The sequence below is a fragment of the Lissotriton helveticus genome, chromosome 8 (assembly GCF_964261635.1).
Source record: "Lissotriton helveticus chromosome 8, aLisHel1.1, whole genome shotgun sequence".
In the NCBI taxonomy this organism is placed as follows: domain Eukaryota; kingdom Metazoa; phylum Chordata; class Amphibia; order Caudata; family Salamandridae; genus Lissotriton; species Lissotriton helveticus.
This window is the reverse complement of record NC_136069.1, coordinates 416,238,747-416,263,181: the sequence shown is the minus strand read 5'-3', so window position 1 is coordinate 416,263,181 and position 24,435 is coordinate 416,238,747. Positions and strand designations below refer to the sequence as shown.

At 44.6% G+C, this 24,435-nt stretch overlaps 1 protein-coding gene and 1 non-coding gene across 5 annotated transcripts in view; both read left to right on the top strand.

Moving 5' to 3' along the window:
* Positions 1-24,435, top strand: part of CKAP2 (cytoskeleton associated protein 2) — a 248,826-nt gene that overhangs the window by 36,605 nt on the left and 187,786 nt on the right. For all 4 annotated transcript variants that reach the window (XM_078657257.1, XM_078657259.1, XM_078657258.1 and 1 more), the window contains one exon: positions 15,910-15,982. In XM_078657257.1, coding sequence (XP_078513383.1) covers positions 15,910-15,982 — 73 coding nt within the window. The remainder of the gene's footprint in view (positions 1-15,909; positions 15,983-24,435) is intronic.
* On the top strand, positions 17,125-17,229 carry LOC144774614 (U6 spliceosomal RNA). The gene has a single exon (XR_013600387.1). It is a non-coding gene; the product is annotated as a U6 spliceosomal RNA (small nuclear RNA).

The following is a 24,435-nucleotide window of genomic DNA, read 5'->3' as shown; positions in this document are numbered from 1 at the left end:
AAAATCAGTCCAATCCTGAGTCTGTGTCTTCTGGGTATCTCGGAACTTCAACCTGTACTGTTCAGTGGTTAAGCCAAACCCATCTATCAGAACACTCTTCAGGACTTTGTAATTGTTTGCATCCTCATGTCTAACAGTGAGGAGCTTATCTCTCCCTTTCTCTGAAAAGGAGTACCATGAGATTGCTGCCCACTGTTCCTCAGGAACCTGCTGTACCATGCAGGCTCTCTCAAGAGCAGTCATCCATTTGTGGATGTCATCCCCTTCTTTGAAGGGGGGCACAATCTTTGTCAGGTTTCTACTATCATAGGACCTGGGTTTCTCTTTTGGAATATTGCTGCCACCAGTGGCATCTAAGCCACACAATTTCTGCTCTCTTGCCAAGGCAAGTTTAGCTTGGGCCATGGTAAGTTTAGCTTGAGCCAAGGCTACCTTTTCCCTCTCTATCTGGAGTTCGACAGCCCTCATTCTGGCCCTATGCTCAGCTTTCTGAGAAGCACTCATGCCTCTCTCTGATTCTCTGGAGGCACTAGAAATATGAGAGTCCCCTGAGGGAGATCTCACTCTTCTGTTGCCTGGGAGAATCACATGTTGGGTTCTGGGGAGGTGCTGGCCCTCTCCATTCCCCAGTAGGTCCAAGTTGGCCTGGCTAAGCCTACCAACTGGAACCTGGCTACCCTGATCCTGTACTTCCAAGTCCTCAACCTCTGAGTCCTCATCTTCATCATCCTCCTCCTCTTCAGGGGGATCATCTACAGGGGGGTTCCCTCCATTTCCTGTTTCTAGGGAAGCTTCCTTCACTTTCTCTAAGTCATCCTGATCTAGGATGTCTACCAGGATTTGGCAGGTGGGGTTTCTGCCCCTTTTTAACCCTCTTGCTTTGCACAAGGCAATCAAGTCTCTGCGGGTTAACTTGTCATATCCAAAAGTTGCCTGGGTAGGGTCAACTGTCACAGGACTAGACCCTGAGGCCTTTCCTGTGTCAGACATGGTTACTAGTGAGGTGTAAGTGGTGCACTTACCTACACTAAGTGTTTTCCTACTGGACCTTGCTAGTGAGTTGTAGTCAGGGGTGTGCTACTCCCTTCAACCTATAACTACTAAGTTCAGTAGAACTTAATATGCTAAGCTTTTGATTTTATATGTACCTAGAGGTACTTGATGTGATCTTTCAATTTGATATAAAGATTGCAATGGTAAAACAACAGCAAGCTCAAATCCGCACCGCTGCTCACCAATGTGAGAAGTTGGCCTGGTAGGGGATGTTTCCAATTCTGGAACCACCTACTACCTGACCAAACAATCCCTTATGGTGTCTGGTTGTAAGTCAACCTTATTAGACAAGCTATCCTAGGGGTAGCATGGACTAAGCAGCCTAAAGGCTTAACTTAAGAGGTCGTGTTAAGCGAGCTGTTTTACCACATACAATCCTGTAATACCAAATGAAAGGACACCACACAAGTATATATTATCAAAATATATGTGTTTATTACTAAAAACAATCCCCAGTATTCTTTATGAATAAAGGGGCACAAGCGTTAAATCAAAAGCACTGTTTAAACATACAAAGTTGCACAATTATGGATGAGGGTAGGGGCCACTCAAACCATATACTAAACAAGTGGTATAAGAGAGGCCACTCGAACAGTGGTTAGGCCTAGGGCCTAGGGAATCGCTGGGAGCAGTCAGGACAAGCAATGCTGAAGTCGGGAATGGCCCTCGGGATTCGGGAGATGTGCGGAAAGCGCACGCATGCACCAATGTTAACCAATGGTGCGTAAAAGTCAAAGAGTTAAAGTTAAAGGACACTTCCGCTGAACCTAGAGATACAAAACTTAACACACAGACCCTAGAGGTGTGCACCAGTGTGGGAACACCGGCGGAGCAAAGTTACCTCACCCACAGGAAGCGGGTGCATAGGGTCGAAGTGGCGTCGGGTTTTGACACGCAGGCTCTTGGTGCTTGAAGCTGAAAGGGCTGCAGGCGGGTTGAAGATGAAGTGTCCGGTGGAGTCCAAGGGTGGACTCAAGTAGAAAGCACCTGAAAGCAGAGGGGACAGACTCTGGGTCACTCAGCAGTGACCAGCGTGGAACCAGGACGGAACCAGGCAATGTCGGGCGCAATCAGGTGGTCGTCGAGGAGCTTCTCTCCGCTGTCACGTGGGCTCTGGGGCATCTGCGACGTCCAGGAGCAGGTCACGATCTGTCCCACGCAGGCTCTCACCGTCGGTGCAGTCGGCTTCCGGTTTGGAGCAAACAAGCCTTGGTAAGAGCAATCCACGCGGGATCGGAAGATTGCTTCTCACTCGGACCAGGAAGGTCAGAGTCGGGGCTCCTTTTCAGGGGAGCTGGTGTGGATCTGGAGCAACCAGAATCACAAGTCTTCTTCGGTAGTTCGTCGGCACAGGGACCACAAGCCAGCTGGCAAGTGACCGGGCCAACGCGTTGAGCCAAATCGTGCCAAAGGGCCCCACGCAGCACTCGTCGAGTGTGGAGGGCTGAACTTCGGCTCAGGAGTAGCTCAGGGTGGGGGCTTCTCAAACCCCGATGCACAGCTTCGAGGGTCACTCGTGGGCTGCACGGTCAGCGTCTCGTGGTCAATTCAAGATGGCGTGCCCCACGCTTCCGGTCGCCTCCACGGGTCTCAGCTTTGCAGGGACTGTGGATCGGGCTGTTAGAAGCTGGGCAGGCTTGATCTCGTCGATCTCAGTCGCTCGAGTTCCGGCGGGAACTGCAACTAAGTAGACGTCGAGGGCTGGATGGTGCCTGCTGCTGCAGGGTGGTCACTCCTTGACCACAAGGGAGATTCTTCGGGCTTCCAAGTTGAAATGGGAGTCCAAGGGTCCAGAGTTTCGTTTCTAATGTTTCTTCCAGGAAATCTGAAGTGCATTGGCACTGCTCCCACTCTTATTCCAATCTGGGGGGCGTGATTACCTGCTAGGTCCCCTCCTATGGGTGGGACCCAGGAAGTGGGTGGATACACCCCCTTCCTTTGATCCAGGCCGCCCTGGCACGAGGGCTGGAGTGCCCCAGAACCGGTTTGGCCAGATTATGCAAGGGGCAGCCTTGTGCGCCCCAAGCAGTGTCTGGTTTCTTTCAAACCTCCCTGCTACAATACACTATCTCCTGTCTGGAGGGCGGTGACACCCTCCTGTGACAGGAAACCCTTTGTCCAGGACCCCCTTGACTGAGTTTCGGTCAGCTCCAGGGGTCTAGACATTTGTCTGTGGCAGAGGCATCCATTTTGTGGATCTTAAGGTCTTTGGAGAAATCAACCGCATTAAAGTAAAGTAACATGTCTTACCCCTCTAGAGGGGTGGAATGCCATCCCCGTCGCCAGAACTGGCGAGGGGATGGTATTCCAAAGCGTATGACACCTTACACGACATGTTTTGATAAAGCCAAACCAAAGTTGCTAAATAACCGCGAGGATTATAAGGCACTTAATAGTATATGGTATGGCATTATCCTGAAACAGCTTGGGGATTTGTTCCCGACGGCTGCAGACAGGCTCAGCTCATGCTAGAGCTCCATCTCACATAAAACCACGCACTCAGCCTCCAGGATTGATGAGGCCTTTCTATAGGAGTGGCTCACAGGTTTACATGTGTTCAGATATAGGTTTAGACATAGGTATACTATATCTAAGCAAGGGGTGTGTACACCACCTTACCCCAGCTGAGTGATCAGCCAGTTGTGTCAATTTAAGAACCAGCCAGGGGTGGCAAAAGATATGCTGTAGCCCCTGGTAGGCCTTAGTGGCTCCTATGCCCTGTGCACCTATAGTGCGTTCTACAGGGGCTGACAAGGAGTCCATTTCCAATTGTGGTATGTACCTAGGGTACATGGAATCCATTTTACAGAGAGAGCAGATGGCCTGGGGCCCTGATTAGCAGGGAACCAGGTCAACTAAGTCAAAAAACCAGCTAAACACAGGCAAAAAATCCGGGGTAACCATAGTCAGGTAGCCACCTTCCTACAGTTTCCACTAGAAATGTTAGTGATACTCACATTGCAGATGAATGTTGTTTTTCAAATCAAAACTTCAACAACACCACTGTTGAAGATTCCATTTGTACTAAGGATACTGTTATTGGGAAGAAACGTGTTTGTTCCAAACCCATATGGTTACAAGATTTTGTTTGTTAATGATTTAGTTTTTTTTCTTTTGTTTTATAAGGAAGAAGATGTGTCGTGTTGGCCCTTTAAGTTATGTTTAGAATTGTTTTACTTTAACATTCCTTGTAGTCACAGGATTCTCTTCCAGCCTCTGTGCTGACAGTTGCTGGGGAAGAAGTCCTGTGTAGGTTGTGCCCTACCTTGCTCCTGTGCTTTCCTCCTAATAAACTCTCTTTTATACCTACTATTGAGTGGACTCAATACTACACTACCCCTGAACCCTAAAATGCCCCTGTACCCCAAACCTAGCCCTGAACCCTTAAAATACCTCTGTACCCCAAAACCTACCCCTGAACCCTAAAAATACCCCTGTACCCCAAAACCTAAACCTAGCCCTGAACCATAAAAATAACCCTGTACCCCAAAACCCAAACCTACCCCTGAGCCCTAAAATACCCCTGTACCCCAAAACCCAAACCTAGCCCTCAACCCTTAAAATACCCCTGTACCCCAAAACCCAAACCTACCTCTGACCACTAAAAATACCCCTATATCCCAAACCTAGCCCTGAACCCTAAAACTACCCCTGTACCCCATAACCCAAGACTATATCTGAACCCTTAAAATACCCAAACACCCCAAAACATATACCTCAGTACCCCAAAACATATACCCCTATACCCATACTTACCTTATCCAAACATTTTAAAAAAACATGCTTTTACCATTCATGCATTTACAACGAATTTCGTTGTAAATGTATGCATGGTAAAAGCATATAAAATGTAATGCCATGCGTTATAATGGCATTGGGGAGTCATGGTACTTTCGTAATGAAAGTATGAGGAGTGATGGTATGCGGAAAGAAAGTTGCGGAATAATGGGTGTTTACTCTCCCTCGGTAAGTACATTGGTGGCACGGCGGCCCACATCTCTAGCAACATACTAATAATTTTTCACAACCGATTTGAAAAATGCACAGGTCTCTCTCATTGATGGCCAGCACCGACATACACTTTTAGACCCACCTCCCGCCACAAGTTCTAGAATTGCGAACTTTAGAGCTGGGGAGCTACGTTCGAATCTCGGCATCAGCTCAACATCCTGTGATTCCAGGCAATTCGCTTCGTCTCCCCGTGCCTACCACAAATGAATGTGTTCTTCTGTAATGTAAATTGTGCTCATGCCATGTTGTCGAGTTCGCGCTATATAATATTGCAAGGAAAAACAAAGTAGGGAAACTCGAGTTCACACACTACTGAACGCGCTCTCTTAAGTGCATCAGCAGTACACTGTGAATCAGAGCGTTTCACAGGCCTGTCACAGATAAGAAATGCTATCAAAACGAAATCCTACAAAACAATATACTACTGGCCGGCAGCAATTCATACCTGGATAACGTCGGGACGGGCTGCTAGTTTTTTATAAAACTCTCCTGGCAAAAAATCAAGGCCCACCGCTTTACCAGATGGAGTCCTCTCCAGAGCCTTAACTACCTCGGTCAAAGTAATGGGTGCTTCGATCATACCGATATCTAAGGAGGGGAGAGGTTCTATTGAGACTTGGTCTAAAAATCAAACTATCTCCTCTTGCAGAGTTACATTGTGCATCATATCCTCCGAATATAGTCTGATAAAACTTCTCAAAGGCTAAAAGAATAGCATCGGGATCTTTTACGAATCCAATATCTGGATCATTAATCCCCAATATTTGAGTCTGAGCATCCTTTTCCCTTATACGTACAGCAAGGGTCCCTTATACGTACAGCAAGGGTATGTCCTGTGTTTTTTCATTACTCTCGTACATTTGCGTATGCCAAGCGACGTACCTAGCTGCAGCCTTACTGGTAGAAATCTCCACTATAGCAGCTCTGGCGGTTGCAATCCGTGTTTGCGCGGCCTCTGTTTTATCCAGGATCACCTGGCCCAGATTTAATTCAGCTCTACTCAATGCGGCATATAGCCTGTTAGTTTTGTCCTTTCCTTCGACCCCGCCAACCAAACTGTCGTCTCACCCCTCACCCCGGCTTTAAGTGCATCCCAGACCATTTGGGGGCTAGTGCTCCCCTGATTTTCTGCAAAAAACCTGGTGATCCATACAGCCATCAGTTCCACATATTGGTTGTCGCTCAATAATGTACGATTAAAAGTCCAGCCAGATCTATTATTGACACACTTTAGTGATAGTTCCAAAACCTGTGGGTTATAATCAGACATAACCTTAGGATATTTCTGAATATCACAGCCCACCGCCAAATTTTGCGAAATAAAAAAATAATCCAACTTAGAATACGAATGACGAGGGGCTGAGGCACTTTGAAATTTTCTTTTCTAAGTGTGAAGTTTTGAAAACTGAAAATATTCCTATTCCTATAAAATCAGCCAAAGTCCGAATTCAAAAATGCTCACCTGTGATCAGGAGAAAAGCCAGTACTGTACCTTTCAGCCCAGTATTGAACTGCAAAAGTTATCCCTAGTGGGGTTACTAGTAACCTGTATTTTCTCCATAGGAACCCATTGTCTGCTTTTCTATGAAATTTCTTTTGTCTACTTTTGAAAACTGCAAATATTCTTTAAAAACCGTACGACATACTGAAACGCAATAACCTACCTGTTTTGAGTTAAGCCCCCAGTGCTGGCCCTAGGAGACTAGTGCTGGGTTACAAAAGTAACGCAATTGTACTTTACCTGTAACCTGAATTTCCTCCCATTGAATAACATTGTGAGAATCACCTCACAGTTTCTAAGTGTGAACTTTTAAAACCGCTTTATATTCAGGAAAAATCATCACTGTAACTAAAACGTTTTTGCTAATCTGGTTTCAACTTAGACCCCAGGACTGAATCCAAGATCGAGTCCTGGAACTACCAAAGTAATCAATTGTACTTTCCTATGAAAACCTATTGAGCTCAATGCTAGAGTGTGTTTCAGAACTGTATTGCTATTAGCTAACCTGTGATTATTGTGTGTACAAACTTATTGCTCCTCTGCAAAGTATTTACCTGAGAGAACTCGTATCTCAAAGTATATTTTTATAACTGTTGGTTCTAAAAATAAAACAACTATATCTAAGGATATAATAACAATTGGCCTGGAGTTCAGTTCTCGAGTGTGTGAAACCTTTTGCTGACTGAGTGTGTACAACAAATGCTTTACACTGTCCTCTGGTACTCCCTTACTGCTCGACCAAGCTACCACTTTGGAGAGTAAGGTAAGTTCTGACTTTAACCTCTGTTAAACCTTTGGGGTTTGTGGACTCTATACACACTGTACTGCCTTATTGTCCAGTGTATATATAGAGCCACCTTCTCGCAATAGGGCATCACTAAATACTCCCTGCCCATATTTGGTATTAAAATCGGCCTTTCATTAATTTCCAGTTCCAATTCGTAGAAGATAGATGTGAGAAGTTGGCCTGGTAGGGGATGTTTCCAATTCTGGAACCACCTACTACCTGACCAAACAATCCCTTATGGTGTCTGGTTGTAAGTCAACCTTATTAGACAAGCTATCCTAGGGGTAGCATGGACTAAGCAGCCTAAAGGCTTAACTTAAGAGGTCGTGTTAAGCGAGCTGTTTTACCACATACAATCCTGTAATACCAAATGAAAGGACACCACACAAGTATATATTATAAAAATATATGTGTTTATTACTAAAAACAATCCCCAGTATTCTTTATGAATAAAGGGGCACAAGCGTTAAATCAAAAGCACTGTTTAAACATACAAAGTTGCACAATTATGGATGAGGGTAGGGGCCACTCAAACCATATACTAAACAAGTGGTATAAGAGAGGCCACTCGAACAGTGGTTAGGCCTAGGGCCTAGGGAATCGCTGGGAGCAGTCAGGACAAGCAATGCTGAAGTCGGGAATGGCCCTCGGGATTCGGGAGATGTGCGGTAAGCGCACGCATGCACCAATGTTAACCAATGGTGCGTAAAAGTCAAAGAGTTAAAGTTAAAGGACACTTCCGCTGAACCTAGAGATACAAAACTTAACACACAGACCCTAGAGGTGTGCACCAGTGTGGGAACACCGGCGGAGCAAAGTTACCTCACCCACAGGAAGCGGGTGCATAGGGTCGAAGTGGCGTCGGGTTTTGACACGCAGGCTCTTGGTGCTTGAAGCTGAAAGGGCTGCAGGCGGGTTGAAGATGAAGTGTCCGGTGGAGTCCAAGGGTGGACTCAAGTAGAAAAGTACCTGAAAGCAGAGGGGACAGAGTCTGGGTCACTCAGCAGTGACCAGGGTGGAACCAGGACGGAACCAGGCAATGTCGGGCGCAATCAGGTGGTCGTCGAGGAGCTTCTCTCCGCTGTCACGTGGGCTCTGGGGCATCTGCGACGTCCAGGAGCAGGTCACGATCTGTCCCACGCAGGCTCTCACCGTCGGTGCAGTCGGCTTCCGGTTTGGAGCAAACAAGCCTTGGTAAGAGCAATCCACGCGGGATCGGAAGATTGCCTCTCACTCGGACCAGGAAGGTCAGAGTCGGGGCTCCTTTTCAGGGGAGCTGGTGTGGATCTGGAGCAACCAGAATCACAAGTCTTCTTCGGTAGTTCGTCGGCACAGGGACCACAAGCCAGCTGGCAAGTGACCGGGCCAACGCGTTGAGCCAAATCGTGCCAAAGGGCCCCACGCAGCACTCGTCGAGTGTGGAGGGCTGAACTTCGGCTCAGGAGTAGCTCAGGGTGGGGGCTTCTCAAACCCCGATGCACAGCTTCGAGGGTCACTCGTGGGCTGCACGGTCAGCGTCTCGTGGTCAATTCAAGATGGCGTGCCCCACGCTTCCGGTCGCCTCCACGGGTCTCAGCTTTGCAGGGACTGTGAATCGGGCTGTTAGAAGCTGGGCAGGCTTGATCTCGTCGATCTCAGTCGCTCGAGTTCCGGCGGGAACTGCAACTAAGTAGACGTCGAGGGCTGGATGGTGCCTGCTGCTGCAGGGTGGTCACTCCTTGACCACAAGGGAGATTCTTCGGGCTTCCAAGTTGAAATGGGAGTCCAAGGGTCCAGAGTTTCGTTTCTAATGTTTCTTCCAGGAAATCTGAAGTGCATTGGCACTGCTCCCACTCTTATTCCAATCTGGGGGGCGTGATTACCTGCTAGGTCCCCTCCTATGGGTGGGACCCAGGAAGTGGGTGGATACACCCCCTTCCTTTGATCCAGGCCGCCCTGGCACGAGGGCTGGAGTGCCCCAGAACCGGTTTGGCCGGATTATGCAAGGGGCAGCCTTGTGCGCCCCAAGCAGTGTCTGGTTTCTTTCAAACCTCCCTGCTACAATACACTATCTCCTGTCTGGAGGGCGGTGACACCCTCCTGTGACAGGAAACCCTTTGTCCAGGACCCCCTTGACTGAGTTTCGGTCAGCTCCAGGGGTCCAGACATTTGTCTGTGGCAGAGGCATCCATTTTGTGGATCTTAAGGTCTTTGGAGAAATCAACCGCATTAAAGTAAAGTAACATGTCTTACCCCTCTAGAGGGGTGGAATGCCATCCCCGTCGCCAGAACTGGCGAGGGGATGGTATTCCAAAGCGTATGACACCTTACACGACATGTTTTGATAAAGCCAAACCAAAGTTGCTAAATAACCGCGAGGATTATAAGGCACTTAATAGTATATGGTATGGCATTATCCTGAAACAGCTTAGGGATTTGTTCCCGACGGCTGCAGACAGGCTCAGCTCATGCTAGAGCTCCATCTCACATAAAACCACGCACTCAGCCTCCAGGATTGATGAGGCCTTTCTATAGGAGTGGCTCACAGGTTTACATGTGTTCAGATATAGGTTTAGACATAGGTATACTATATCTAAGCAAGGGGTGTGTACACCACCTTACCCCAGCTGAGTGATCAGCCAGTTGTGTCAATTTAAGAACCAGCCAGGGGTGGCAAAAGATATGCTGTAGCCCCTGGTAGGCCTTAGTGGCTCCTATGCCCTGTGCACCTATAGTGCGTTCTACAGGGGCTGACAAGGAGTCCATTTCCAATTGTGGTATGTACCTAGGGTACATGGAATCCATTTTACAGAGAGAGCAGATGGCCTGGGGCCCTGATTAGCAGGGAACCAGGTCAACTAAGTCAAAAAACCAGCTAAACACAGGCAAAAAATCCGGGGTAACCATAGTCAGGTAGCCACCTTCCTACAATAGGTTCCGCAGATCTCCTCCTTTTCTGAACCATTGAACAGTGCTTAATTGAGATTAATGACAAAGGATGTTTATTGCATACCATAATGGTGTTGAGTTTGCTGTAATAAATGTTCGGGTACAGTTTTCCATTGGGTTTTGGGAGTGCCTGGTATTGCAGATAATGAAGGGGCATCTAAGACCTCCAACCCCATTTTCAAAATGTCTGTTAAAAAACACGAGTAGATTCATGATCTCTTTTGTTACATCTCCTGATGTTAATGGTGTTCCATCACAGCTCTCACTGTGCTGTTGGCTTATTTACCAAAGGTATTACAAGTTTCGCGAAGGCTTAGAGTCGGAAGAAACCAACCTCTTTAACAAGACTGCAGCCCTTCAGAAGGTCCCTCTCAAGTCGGAAGAAGTAACTGCTTAAGTCCGTTACAAAGCTGCAATAACTCCTGTTATGAAATGTGCCTCTTGAGTGAGATGCAATTGCTTCAAATGCCCTTCAAAGTTGAGGAGGTGTGGCTTCTACATAAACATTTTTTTACATATCCACTTTTGCTACACTAATAAACTGTGCTTGATTTTTAGTAGGATAAGGAGCTATGCCAATGCTGGTGTATGCTGCTGAATTTATATCTGTGATATTTCAATAAGTCTTGATTTACATTGGAACACTTGTAAAGACAACCTAGTGTGCATGTATGTGTAATAAATAAAATACATATATAATTAGCATTCACGTGTTAAAGTCCAGTACCATCCACTGATAACGGTATTTTCGATGTGTGTGGAGATAAGGGAACCAACACATAAAGTAATTAACATATGGAACCAAGGAATATGGTCAAGTGGAACCCAGAGCATGATTAGCTGCTTACATTTTTGCTAAAATAGATGTTTAAGTAATCACAGAGATAGTGGGTGAAGATCATTGTGTTTAAGTCTCCATAGAAATAGTGTGTACATTCAAAGCTTAAATCCCATTATAAACAGTGTGAAGCTAATGATATTCAAGCCCACACAGAGGTTGTGTGTAATTATAGGAATGCTCAAGTCCCCACAGAGATGGTATGTTATTACAGCTATGTTCAAGTCCCCACAAAGATAGTGTTATTATAGTGTTGTATCATGAATTTTTTCTAAATATTTTTCTGTTATTAGTGTGTTTTAAAAACATTGGGAAAGGTTAGTCCCCACAAGGCAGGTATTCACACAAAGTCCCCACAAGGATGGTAACACGTGTGTGTGATTGTGTGTGTATATATGTGTATGTGTGTGTATATATGTGTATGTGTGTGTGTGTATATATATATATATATATATATATATATATATATATATATATATATATATATTCACTTAAAAAACCATTGAAATTGCTCCTATATAGTTAGTTGTACTAACTATATTTCGCGCACCTGCAATCCACTGCTGATGATGTCACATATTAAATCATTCATGGCATGGTCAGTGACATCACTGATGAGACTGGTTTAAAAAAAAAAATTAATAAAATATATTGGGAAGACTGATCGAATGGGGATTCACCCTTGTAATGGTAGAATGTGCTGTAACAAACTCCCATCAGACCAGGATGCTTACCTTTCTCTGCATGATGTGTTCCTTTTGCTATGATAATAACTTTCTAAGATGTCGAAGCAGGTTAAGGGAGGAAGTATGTTGATGCTGTTTGAGATTTAACAAACCTTCACAGTTTCCTTTCACTTGTTCAATTCAAAGTGTAGTTGGAGTCAGTTTGGTTATGGTTTGTTTTGTTGCTATGAAAATGTGCTCCCTTGCAGTCCTTTGCAGTGTCTTCTAGGACGGCAGGAGCAAGTATTTGCTAACAATCTGGAGAGCCAACCTGATGGTTCTCTTTATCAAACTTGTAGGATCTCTGCAAGGTTCTTGCAACTTTCTATATCCTTTAGGCCCCTGCTGAAAGTGATTTTGTGAGATAGCAGGTGACTATTTCAGCTTCTGGGCACCCACAAGCCCTGGTACTGTCTTGTTCTGCAGTGTTCAACTAAAAGTCTTAGAATTTATCAAATCAATTCCCCCTTCATTATGGCAGTTTACAATCTTTTGGTTTTGCAACAACTGCTCTGAGCTGCCTCCTTATGTTGATCTACAGTTGAAACTTATTTTTGCATCAAATTTAAAGGTTTAAGTGCAATTAAACACTGTCTTCAACTCAATTTCTTTGCCAGCAACGCAGCTGGATCTGGCTTTTGTATTCTACTTCCTGATAACATTATTAAGACTGCCAGTAAAGAATTACTGGATGGTAAGCCTTTACTCTCTTTGCCCTACTCTGTTCTTACTCTGTTGGTCTGAAGCTTCCAGACTCCTATGTAGCAAGAGACGAAAATACTGATTGGGTAGCCAGCCTTCAGATTTCAGGTAAACTCTCCTATTGAACTCCTAATTGGGCATTCAAAAAGTAAGCTAGTGGGTCCATAATGACCCTGAAAGGGATTTTACTTTCCATTTTTGAGTTCTATTTTGCTTCATAAATAAAGAAAATTGTAGACACTCTAGAGTTGCTACTCATTGGTCACTTTATGTCCAGGCTCCTTACTGAGAATGTCAGAAATATGGAGTACCACCTCTGCCCATAAATGAGATCTACAGAAACCTGCATTTAATGTGCTGTGAATGGACCGGAAGCAGAGACCTGCTCTGCTTGACTTTAAGGTTCTACAAGTGCATCCTATGTCTGAAGAGTTGCTGATTCAAGTGTCTTCACCAAAAATTAAAATCTGTGCTCTTTCCTAGCTATACAGCTTCTGATTACTCGCCCATCTCTCTCACTTCCTCGACCGCAAATCTAAATTTCGTTGCTCTGGGTTATAAAATCCTTTTCATCAGCCCTCATTGAGGGTTTTCCAGATTTGTGAACTATTCCCATGTTAACCTGGTATCTGCGAGGCTCTTGCATGCAACTAATTAACTGTAGGGGGGCCTTTGGATAAAGTCACTAGGTGACCAGAGAGTTAACTAGTTAAGAAGACCCGATTAGATGGGCAGGACTAATTTCTCTGCTCTATATGTCCATTTAATTGACTTGCTGGTTAATAGTGAGTAGCTGTTTGTTCATGTGGATGTTGTTTTAAAAGATGTAGAAAGGAGGGTACACTGCAACACTCTGAAGTTAGCATCTAGTGGTCAACAGCTTCACTAGGAATTACATCAGTATTGTAGATATGGTTCTGCTCCTAACCCGATTCAACACCATCAGTTATTTTAACCTCCAAGAACAGTGAAAGGGCCTACTACAGCAACCTTCTTTTCTGTCCTCTCAGACAGCAATACACCTTTTAAGGAGGTAATTTCAAAACATTCCCTATACTCTGGATAGGAAGGGCGGATGTTGGAATTCCTGCTAAAACATAAAGTAGATTGCTTTTGAACCTCAGGATTACTCGGCTAACACTGCTCATTGCAATTTTGTTTCAAGCGGAAACCATCTCCCTTCCTGCTCTTTTACTTCTATGTATTCAAGAGAAAGGAACTACACAAAGTAAAATAGCGTAATGAAGTGCAAAATTTTAAACGTCCAAAAACTCGAGTCCTCTGGTAGCAAATTAACCAGGCAGAATCTGCAGTGTAACTAAATGATGGTCAGTTGCTTTATGTATCGCATATCTCATTTTATTAGCTCTCTCCTACAGACAGCTTTTAGTGAACTCTTGTCAAAAGACCTCTGGTTGACTATACCAAAAAAGTACAGTTGCCTCATGGCCAGCCCATTGGTTGCCTTCATTGTCTCTCTGGTTGATGGCTTGCTTCTTAATCAATTGCTTTCCTTCCTCTGCCTGTGTTTGTCCATACCCTAGCTTATTTCCCATCCTTTTGATTGGATGATATGTCCTTCCACTGCTCATATTCAGGAGACTACTTTTTCTTTCTGCACCCTCATGAGAGTGCATGTGTTTTCTTTCTCCCTCATGCACTGCGTGTCTTCTCAAATGCCACTCCCCGCTCACTCCGTGTTGATCCCTCCTGCCCCTCCTACAGATTGTACATTGCTTGTCCACCTCATTTTTCACTTCATACCTCCTGCAGAGAGGAGAAATATTAAACGTACATCTCCCCTGAAACAATTAACCACCTATTCACTATCCGTGTGTGTCAGTAACTTTGTTGACAAGTTACTCTGTTTCAGTGGGTACTTGTTTGTTCGCTTTAATTTCATGGGTGCCAGGGTGTCCCATCTGGGTGCTGGGTGCCATAAAGGGGTGGAGTTAAGGAGGACTACAGGTTTTTGTCTTCTCCTGTTGAAATTAGCTTTGTTAGGGGCCCACCGGTGGAGGGGTTCACCCTATTCTGTCCACTGGTCCTTAACCCCTTCACTGCAGGGCTGTTTACCCCCGCTGTGCTGGGGGGCGGGGGGGCACGCACAGCGCCCCAGTCCTCATGACGAGGTCCGCTCGTCATGAGCCACGGCGCTCCGGTGCTCATGACGAGCTGAGCTTGTCATGACTACGCCCGTTCCAATGGAAAGCTCAGCACAGCAGGGGAATCAACCCAGCATGCGAGCGTTCCATTTAACGGGCACGGTCATGACGAGCTCAGCTCGTCATGAGCACAGGAGGGGTTCAACCAACAAAATAGAGACTGGCACGGAATCTGGAATATCAAATAAGTTTATTAATCACTCATGAGTGGGACTACATCAATACAACACCCTCAGGCACTGTATGAGGTAGTACAAGGAATACAGAAACCAAGGGTCTTTTTATACCCAGTTTGTTGCACAGTAAGAATAGAGACTCAAATAGAAGGTACAGGCATACACAGGAGTAGCTATCGACTAACATGGACTGACGATATCACGTGGTGAGCAAAGTGGGAGGGGAGAAAGAACTGCTTACATCAGTTGGAATAGCCTAACCGTTACATTCTAAAACAGGTGCATTCTAGCAGCTGCAGGCTTTTCTGGGCTCGTACATTGCTCTGGCTCAGTGCTGAAGGAGTTACCTACAGTTGATGACTCCAGCAGAATAGAAAGGCAGGCAACAGTGAAGATTGCAGAATCGCATGGCTTAAAATGGATGCCAGAACAAAAAATGGCTTTGGCTTATGCTAACTGCGATTTACACACTCAATCCATGTTCCTTACAAGCCATAGGTAGACTAATGTCTGTTTACATGTGTAGCGATGCTTGTCTGTTATGTGTTGCTTTTTTGTGACAGTTTTTTTTGTGTATTCGTGCTTACATGCATTGTCTGTGCACTAAGTAGAAATGAAAGGTTTTTATTTGTATTCAATTTTTTTTAAACTTGGGGCATCAATAGCCACTAACAAAGGCCTGCCAACCCACATGGTGCCCCCATTCACCATGCTGAAAAAGGTGGCAGTCTAAGCAAACTTTAGTTATTTGGGGGGGGGGGTGATGGGGATATACCTCTTGGGCAGCTCATGTTGTAAAACTTGTCCAAGGCCCCTCCTATACGGTTAGCTTTTTAAAATGTATTTTTTATGCTTGGAATTTGTATTTCTCTTGGTATGTTGTGTAAGTGAGTGTAATGGGACAATTTCCGGCATGGGACGAGGGTGATTTTGATTCTTAACAAGGTAGTGTATGATGTGCAAAGACTAAATAACTGAGCCAGTATTAAGTCTTTTTAATATGATATGTTTATATTTTTAAAGGAGTAACTGGAATGCATTACATGGTGTGACCGTTCGAAAGAAAAAAAGCTGCACGAATCCTACACAAATAATGGTGAGTAATCAAATTACTTGTAACATTATGGCATAAAACTAGTCATATGGATAGCTAAGCATGCATTTTAGTTTTTCCTGCATAATACAAAAGCTACTAAATAGTTTGTTTAATTTAAAGTAGGAAGATAAAAGCAACTGATCACTATATGATGGAGTCCAAAAAATGTAAATGCTCAACCATACTTGCCAACTCACATTAATCCTGCCTGGTATTCTTGCTGATTTATCCTAAACTGGAGAATATCTGCATGCTCAGTATTCTGAAACAACTCTACAAGTGTGTATTTTCAGTTTTGTAATTCAACATAAAAGATGTGGCTATAATAGGAAAGTCCATTTTTGCCAATTAGATTGCATTGGTCCAAAATCAGGTGGCGAGATTGATACATAAACAACGAGATGGTCATCTGCCAGACTACTACTGGATAAACTTCATTGGCTCCCTCTGATCCAACGCATCGCCTTCAAGACTGGGTGTATCATCTTCAAGGCTTTGCACGGTAAAAGCCCAAAATTCATCAGCTGCAGAATTGTCAGACATGTACCCTCCCGTAACCTTCGGTCGGCCCATCTTCAGCTTCTTTCTATCCCTACCTTTAAGCTGAAACGCCAAGGAGGATGCAGATTCTCTCATCTCGCTCCTGTATTTTGGAATTCTTTACCACTACCAATCCGGATGAGCAATGACCTCCTGACATTTAGAAAATTGCTTAAAACTTGGCTATACGAGCAAGCGCTCGGATAACTTCCCTCAGTGTGATTTCTGGGTGACCGTGCGCTCTATAAGTTCCAATTAAGATGAGATAATAAAGTACATTTAACAGACCCTACTTCAATAGGGTAGTTTAAAAAAAAAAAGTAAGACCGGAAGCAATGATGCTTCTGTGTAAAGGCTGCAACGTGGGAGAAAAATACTAGAAACTCATTGTGCCTCAGGGATTTCTCATAGATGTGCTTGACAAATAGGAAGGGTAGTAGAAAGAAGAGCAAATCTAGGAGTATCGGGACAAATTTTGACACCCTGTGGAGCATACAAGACAAGCTTGGGCTTTCCTATTTGTGGAAGAAACATGTTTGTGAAAACCTAAGTGTCCAACTTCTTGTGGCAATATATTTTGTGCAAACGAAGTATCCATACCAGCGCTCTTTCAGAGCACATTCACTAAACTTGGACCAATAAAGAGCAGATTAGCATGGCCCTAGTCCAAGAATGTCAAGCTAATTTGTGAAGCGTTCCTTATTTCCATGGTAATTTTGCATATGCCATTCCTTTTGAGAGCTTGATACACTGCTGTTGTGGCAAGTCTACACTGAAATGCCAAGTATGACATTTTCTTGGAGTTTGTCTGCATCCTAAAAGTTCCTTCAATTAGAGGCAGTTTCGAACATAATTATTACTTCTATATAAAATATGTTGATCACGTTTTAAATAAAGGCAATAACCTAACGCATGAAAGTGTTTATCCTCAAGGGAAGATGAGCTGTGTGCTGTCCACTTGGCACTCTGGTATTACATAAAAAAAAGCCCTTTTCTGTTGGATACTTCTAACTGCAGACTCCTCACCTTTAGAATATTCCCCAGGCGCCAGACTGGATCTGGTAAATTAATTTTTTTAATATTTAATTGATATGGGTAATAGAAAAGAGCATATAAATGAATGTAGTTCTGAATATCAATACAAATTAAAATAGACCTACAACCTCTTCATACAGTCTGCGCAAATTAATCTACTGGTGGTCCTGAGATTCAGACGCAAATGTATGAGAGGCTCGCAATTTTCCACTCTAGGACCTCAACTTTGTAACTCTATGCCTATTGCAATCAGACAAACCGCAAATTACATGTGTTAGAAAAAAATTGAAAACATGGCTTTTTACTCAAGCCTATAGTTGGCTGCAGATTCAGCGGTGGCCACTAGCTCAGCGCCAAGAGAACTATTGGTGTATGTGCACTCTATAAATCCCCCTTCACATAACCTAATAAAAACTGCTTTCAGACATACCAACGAATCAATGAAACTAAGTTAAAGAGCTTAGCATAGACATACTGCGAAAAAGAAAAGCACACGCGTGCAGAGTTTAAGTTGTATCAAATACAATCCTACTTCTTTAATTGATTGTTTATGCATATACATCTTCCACAAAATTGACTCTATTCATTTTACTCTGCCAATGAATGAATAAAGGTGTCTCAGTTGAATTCAATCGTTGCAAGATCAAAGTGAGCACAACATTGCAAGGAAAATGAACCTGTGCTCCGATGACAGATCGTAACCCGGAGTCATTACTAATAATCCTGAACGGAATAGTAAAGGGTTCCAACTTTAAGGGCTTAATTAGTAATGAACTCAACCTGCCAACTGATTCCAAAACTCATGAAGAGCGGATCATAATGTGGTAATATGGAGCCAGTCTCCTCCCTCCAGACGGCATCTAAAATAAAATTTAAGAACTGCGGAGAAGAAGCTGCTCACGCACATGGGAGCATGATGTTCAAGCCAACGAGACTAATGCTCCATGCCTCTAAAATTGGCACCTCTAAGTGATTTATAGCAGAGTTGGCACAGCTCCTCCCACTCCTTAGATGTCAATCTGAACCCACTTTACTTCTCTATTTTCTGAGCATGTTTGGCAAGCAGATCAACAGAATCTGTCTGTACCAGCAGCCAACACCCCTCAATTTAAATGAACACAACATTTTTAAAATTAGCGACCCACCTGAAAAGGAATGCTGAATACAGCTTTAACAGATTGTTTTTTTTTTTTTTTTAAAGTTCATTCTTACACCATAATGGGTCCTGAATCGCCGTGTATCTTTAAAAAAAAAAAAAACTATTTGGGGGTAAATAAAAAATAATATCCTGGCAGAAAGACACCTGTATATTCCAGCATGGTGTGGACTAAGCAATTGTCAAAAATATGGGCATAAAGTGTATCCCTGAGACAGCAAATGGTGTCTAAAAGTGATGCCAGATAATCTGATCGCAGGTTGGGCATCTTAAGGCCGCCGCATTCTTTGTCCAATTGATGATTTGGAAAACTTGTCCTGTGCTGATTGTTCCTGCATAGTAGCAAGTCGATCTCCGGGAAAAAAATATTCCTGAAATTTTACCCAGGGCATTAAAAAATAAAAAGATGGGGAGGAGCCAAGCTGGCGACCGAGATGGCTGCATAGACGCTCGGCTCCGTGAGCCTTCTCACCCCGCGCATACATCCTGACGACTATCCTGAGCTGTAACGGCATATTTGAGTAGGCGAAGGACAACTTTCACTGACCGTTTGCTCCGCAGATTTGTACGTGCGGCAGACCCGTGGAAATGTCCCCGACTGTTTTGCGGCCTTCACGGAGCTGGGACCGGGGTGTCGAGTGAGGAGAGTAGCCGGCCGCGACTGCGACACCAGCGGCCTCTGGTGGAGGTGTGGAGTTGGCCGGAGGGCACCGGAGATCTGATGGGCCGATGGCGACAGTGCCGACCCAGTCCATTTAGTGGAGTGCCTTGTGGGATGTGCGGTAAGCAGGGTCGAGGGGAGTGCACAATACTTGGCCCCCTTTCCAGTGCTGTGTCCGGGCATGACTGGTGACTTCTCCCGGAGTCGGCGGGCGGCTCCCAGGGAGCGGCGGAGATTTTGTTTAGCCTTTTGGTGACCCTTCACTGGGAAGCCTGCCTTGACTTTCGGGGTCCTCGTGGCGACTCCTGTAGCGCCCTGGTGTGGGGCCCGGTCCCGAGGTGCGGTGGAGAAGGACGAGGCCGGATCAGCTAAGATGGCGGATGGCACCCTCTTACGCAGACCCCATCCAGGCAGAGAAGCTGCTGTGCGGGAGAGTCCTGGGGTCTGGCGACCCGAGACGGAGCCCACGTCCAGAGATATCCTGGCTGCGCTAACAAATCTGCATACGACCCTGATCCGGGACGCCCGGGATCTGGGTAGAAGGATGGCCGCCATTGTTGTCCCACCGTTCCACACAGGCATAGTTCGACCTCAAGGAAGCGCCGATGTGCCCGCCTCTGCGTCAGTGATGAGTGCTCCAGCTACGCCTATGTTCGTGGAGACGCTGGAAGACCCGGTTCATGAGATCGCTTTGGACAGCTCTGTTGTACATGTGAGTGACTCGTCGGGGCACTTATCTATTCGGCGGCTGGGGAAACAACGTCGATCTATGGTTTGGGTTGCCCCGGCGGCGTTTCAGCGCTTACCGGATGGTGTGACTCTATTTCCCTGGCTGGTGAGACTGTTCGGACTGGAGGATGTTTTCGGGGTCGATACTGACACAGACGGATTTCCGCCATACATATTCGGCTGGGTTTTGGTGGCTGAAGTCCCATGGAGTAACAACACTGCCCGGATCACTTGGACCCTCCACGCTGCTCTATATGCCGATTGATAAGTGGAAGTATGTTGGTACTATTGATGGAAAAGGCCAGGGGTGAGACCGTCTAGGACATAGTGGAACTTATTGTTGGCTGACGGTGATTTGGGGGACACTCAGCGGGGATGTTATTGATTGTGCTATCGGTGATTAATGTTTTTCATGGCTATTCTGATCTTGCTTTTAGGATGTTTATTGTGCGCAGTGGTGGGGGGGGGCGGGTGGCCAGATCGATGGCCCTTCCCCACATTTTTCCTCTCTTTCCTCTTTTTCTCTTTTTCTATATTTCGGGTCTTATTTAGGGCGACAGGCACGCTCCTGGGGGGGGGGGGATAGGCCGTAGCCTTCTGCAGGGGTGCAGGGTGGGGGGTGGAGGGATGGGGTTTGTTAATATGTCCTTTCTTTGTTTCTATGGCCCTTTGTCTTTCTTCCTTTTTGGTGTCGTCGTTTTTCATGTTTCCTACAGTATTTTTCGTTTTGAGGGGTGGGGTGCAGCTTTGCTACGAAACGTGTTTGTTTTTACATTTATCCTGACTCGTGTGCCTTACCCCCAGTACTTCAAACGTATTTGCACTATTTGCGGATTTCCTGCTTCATGCTTGCTATTGTAGGACCATGTATGACCGCATGGCATTGATTCTGAGTTTTTCTTTATTGTAAAATGAACCTTCTCAAATCCGGAATCTTGCACAGTACGCTTGAATACAAGTTATATCCTGGACACTTATTAGACCCCGATTTTCGGGCTGCTGTATTTTTCTACATTGATTTGCTGTACTTACGACTTGACTAGCGGCCGGCCGGGGTGGTTGTAGGCCCATACTTGTATTTACTTGAAGTGACAATAAAGGTTCTCAAAAAAAAAAAAAAAAAGATGAAAAGAGGCAAGATTGACATTTTAATTAAGGCTACTCTACCATTGATTAATCCAGGTAGTGAAGAACATTTAAAAAGGTTACATACTTTGATTAAACAGAACTATGTGTCTACACTAAACAGTTCCTCATAATTGGATGTGATGTAGAAATACAAATATCTAACTGGATGTAAGGGGGTGTACTTCTAGCCTAAGTCTAATATGATATCTGCAGCGGAGGCATTAAATAATAGAATTTTTGCCTTTCCTAAATTTTATTTTGTACCCCCAATTGATGTAAACTCTGTTTTTGTCAAGTAAATTCTGAATATTATTTTTATCTGCTTTCAGATAAACCACTAAATCATTTGTGTATAGCTTCAGTTTAGAAATACCAAGTAGTGGAGGAAAGAGGTTCGATAAAGAGCTAACAAAATCTGAGATGACAGGCACCCCTGCCTAGTTCCCTTGGTAATCCCAATCTTGCCCACTTCTACAAAAATGTATTATCGATGCTGAGGTATTCGTATGGAGGTCTTTCAGCATTGTCAAACACCTAGCAGGAAATAAAGTCCCCCAGAATACGAAAAACAGCCTCCCAATTTACCAGATCAAAGGCTTTTTCTGCGCTTAACATTAAGATAGCTGCGCAGAATTGACTGAACAAAAAAGTTAATAGCCTATGTTAACTGAGACTGGTCTATTCACCAGAAACCCACTCTGATCTGGATAGATCAGCAAAGCAGCTACAGACGTGACCCTAGATGCAATAATTTACTTCAGTATTGGAACTTTCATAGATTCACATGCTTGAATCCTTCCCCGTCATCCGATGGGAGTCCCCGTACTTAAAATAGTAGTGTTAGACTTAATAGTAGCCATAGTACACAGGTTAATAAACTAAGAGGCCTAGGCCTTTCTAGTCTATACCTATCATAGTCGTTATTAAAAAAGAAACCAAAGTTATGCCCCAACCAAGCTGCATTAATCGCCCTCTAGAACACTCCTGAGAGAAGCTCAGTACCTCAAATTGTCTACTGCACGTTGTGCTAAGGGAGTCTTCTCTGAGCTCTGCTCAAATTTCTCATCTAAAGAACATGTTTGGATTGTGGGTTACCAAATCTGACTGGATTATAGCTGACAAGGCTAAAAAGGCTCTCTTCAGAGAATGTGCCACTTGCTTGAAGAAGAGGCTGTATATAGAGGACTCTCAAAAAGACTGCATTTGTTTGTACCCATCTCAAAAGGCATCAATGTGTGATTTGTTGCACTTTTTCTAACAAAACCCTTAGAGACCAGGAAGGACGTCTTCTTATCTGGTTCCAGAAATTGATAACCAGGTCCAACCCATTGTCAGACTCTGAGAGTGAGCAGTCTACCTCTTCAAAAGTTTCTAAAATTTCTGGAAAGAGGGTCAGGGATTCTTCACAATCTGAGAAAGAGCCTGTCAGGAAATGCGTCCAGAAGTCCTCTCACGAATCTGCCTCTGATCGCAATAAAGGTTCTCACAAAAAAGAACAGCCATCTAAGACTGTATCTGCGCCAAAAACATCACCTATGGAGCTCAAGTTAACATGAAAAAAACCTTCTTCTGACAAACCGTCAGCGAAGATAAGTGTTTCAATTCTGTCGACAACTAGAGGCTGTCGTTCACATCGATGCAAGGTCTAATTTCGTCGACCATTCCTCTAACATCCTCATCTAAGAAGGGATAAGCATCGGCGACTAAGTCCTCTTCGTTACCCTTTAATTCGACAACCACCCCATCGTCATCGAGGAAAGTACCGTCGACGAGGTTGTCGTTGACGGAAAAGTCGACAAAGCCACAGCAGTTGACGAGGAAGTCAGTCGTCGAACATGCCAAAGTAGATAAAGACCCTGTCGTCGACTAGAGTGCAGTCACCGGCGTCCACTAAATCTTTGTCGTCAACGAAGCCTCATCCGTTGACGACATCACTGTCTTTGCCTAAAGTAAAGGTAGTTGAAGGAAAGACATTGTTGTCGATACAATAGTCGACAAAGATGTCTGTGAAATTAATTTCACCTGCAAAGACACTGTAAACGGAAATTACACCTGAGCATACATTACCCAGTAAAATTACACCACTTACCCACTCCTCTTCTGGAGGAAGGATATTCTGAAGAAGAGGGAGGCCCTTTTGGGATGCTATAGCCCGTCCGTTACACGTTAAGTGTCAACCAGATGATGATGATCATCATCAGCAATACTATAGTCCAGCCTATTTTGTTCCTCCTGAACAAGGACATCGGCAGAATCATGAAGAAATGGTAACAATGCCTTCTGCATTACATTCGGATCTGCAATTCATGCTACAAGATTACCGACAACAATTTCCACCGTAGAGATGGCTATTGGAGCTCCTCCACCTCCGGTGGCATCACCAGTACGACTGAATGCTCCTGTCGTACTCTCTGTACCGAATACTCCGCAGTCTGTTCCTCGCCAGGAAATGGTCTCTTCGGTTGAAGAGGGATAACTTCATGATATGGCCTCGGAATGGGACGATTACAGGATGTTGTCACCTGCCTTGCCAACACCACCTCTGGTAGATTCCCCACCAGAGAATATTGGGGGATTTCACAGTTTATTGGACCATGCAGCGAAAAGATTTGCTGTACCAATGCCTTCCAAGCAAGCAGACTGCTTTTTATACAATTTTAAAGAACCATTTGTTATTCTGTCAGAGCTATTTCCTTAATTGATTACATCTCGGATGAAGGTATTAGAATCATGAAAAATCCTGCCTCTGTACCAGCGGTGCTTCCACGCCTTGACATAAAAAAAAATATATAATATAGAACATCATGTAGTGAGGACGAGCCTTACATTCACACAGAGTTAAGTTAGCATGGGTTTATCAGAAGGGTAAACGCCATTATTGCTTTCCTGCTCTGCTTTGCACACAACACGCACTTGCGATCGTGTTAAGAGAAGGCTGAGTATTTTGCTTCACATGAGAATAACTTGTTATGCTACATTTCTAAACTGCCTCGCTAGTTTAGTCTACACATAGAGAGCCGAGACTGTCAAGGTTATCTTGGACACTGTGTCTGTTATTCGGAATGACCCTCGCAAGTTCTAGCCATAACACATATGCAGCTATACCCACCTGATACTAGCACTTTTAATAATGCACTGTGCAGGCATGATCAGGCACTTGGAGAACTTTCGTATCCTGACAGCTTGTGCAGAACTCTGTGATCC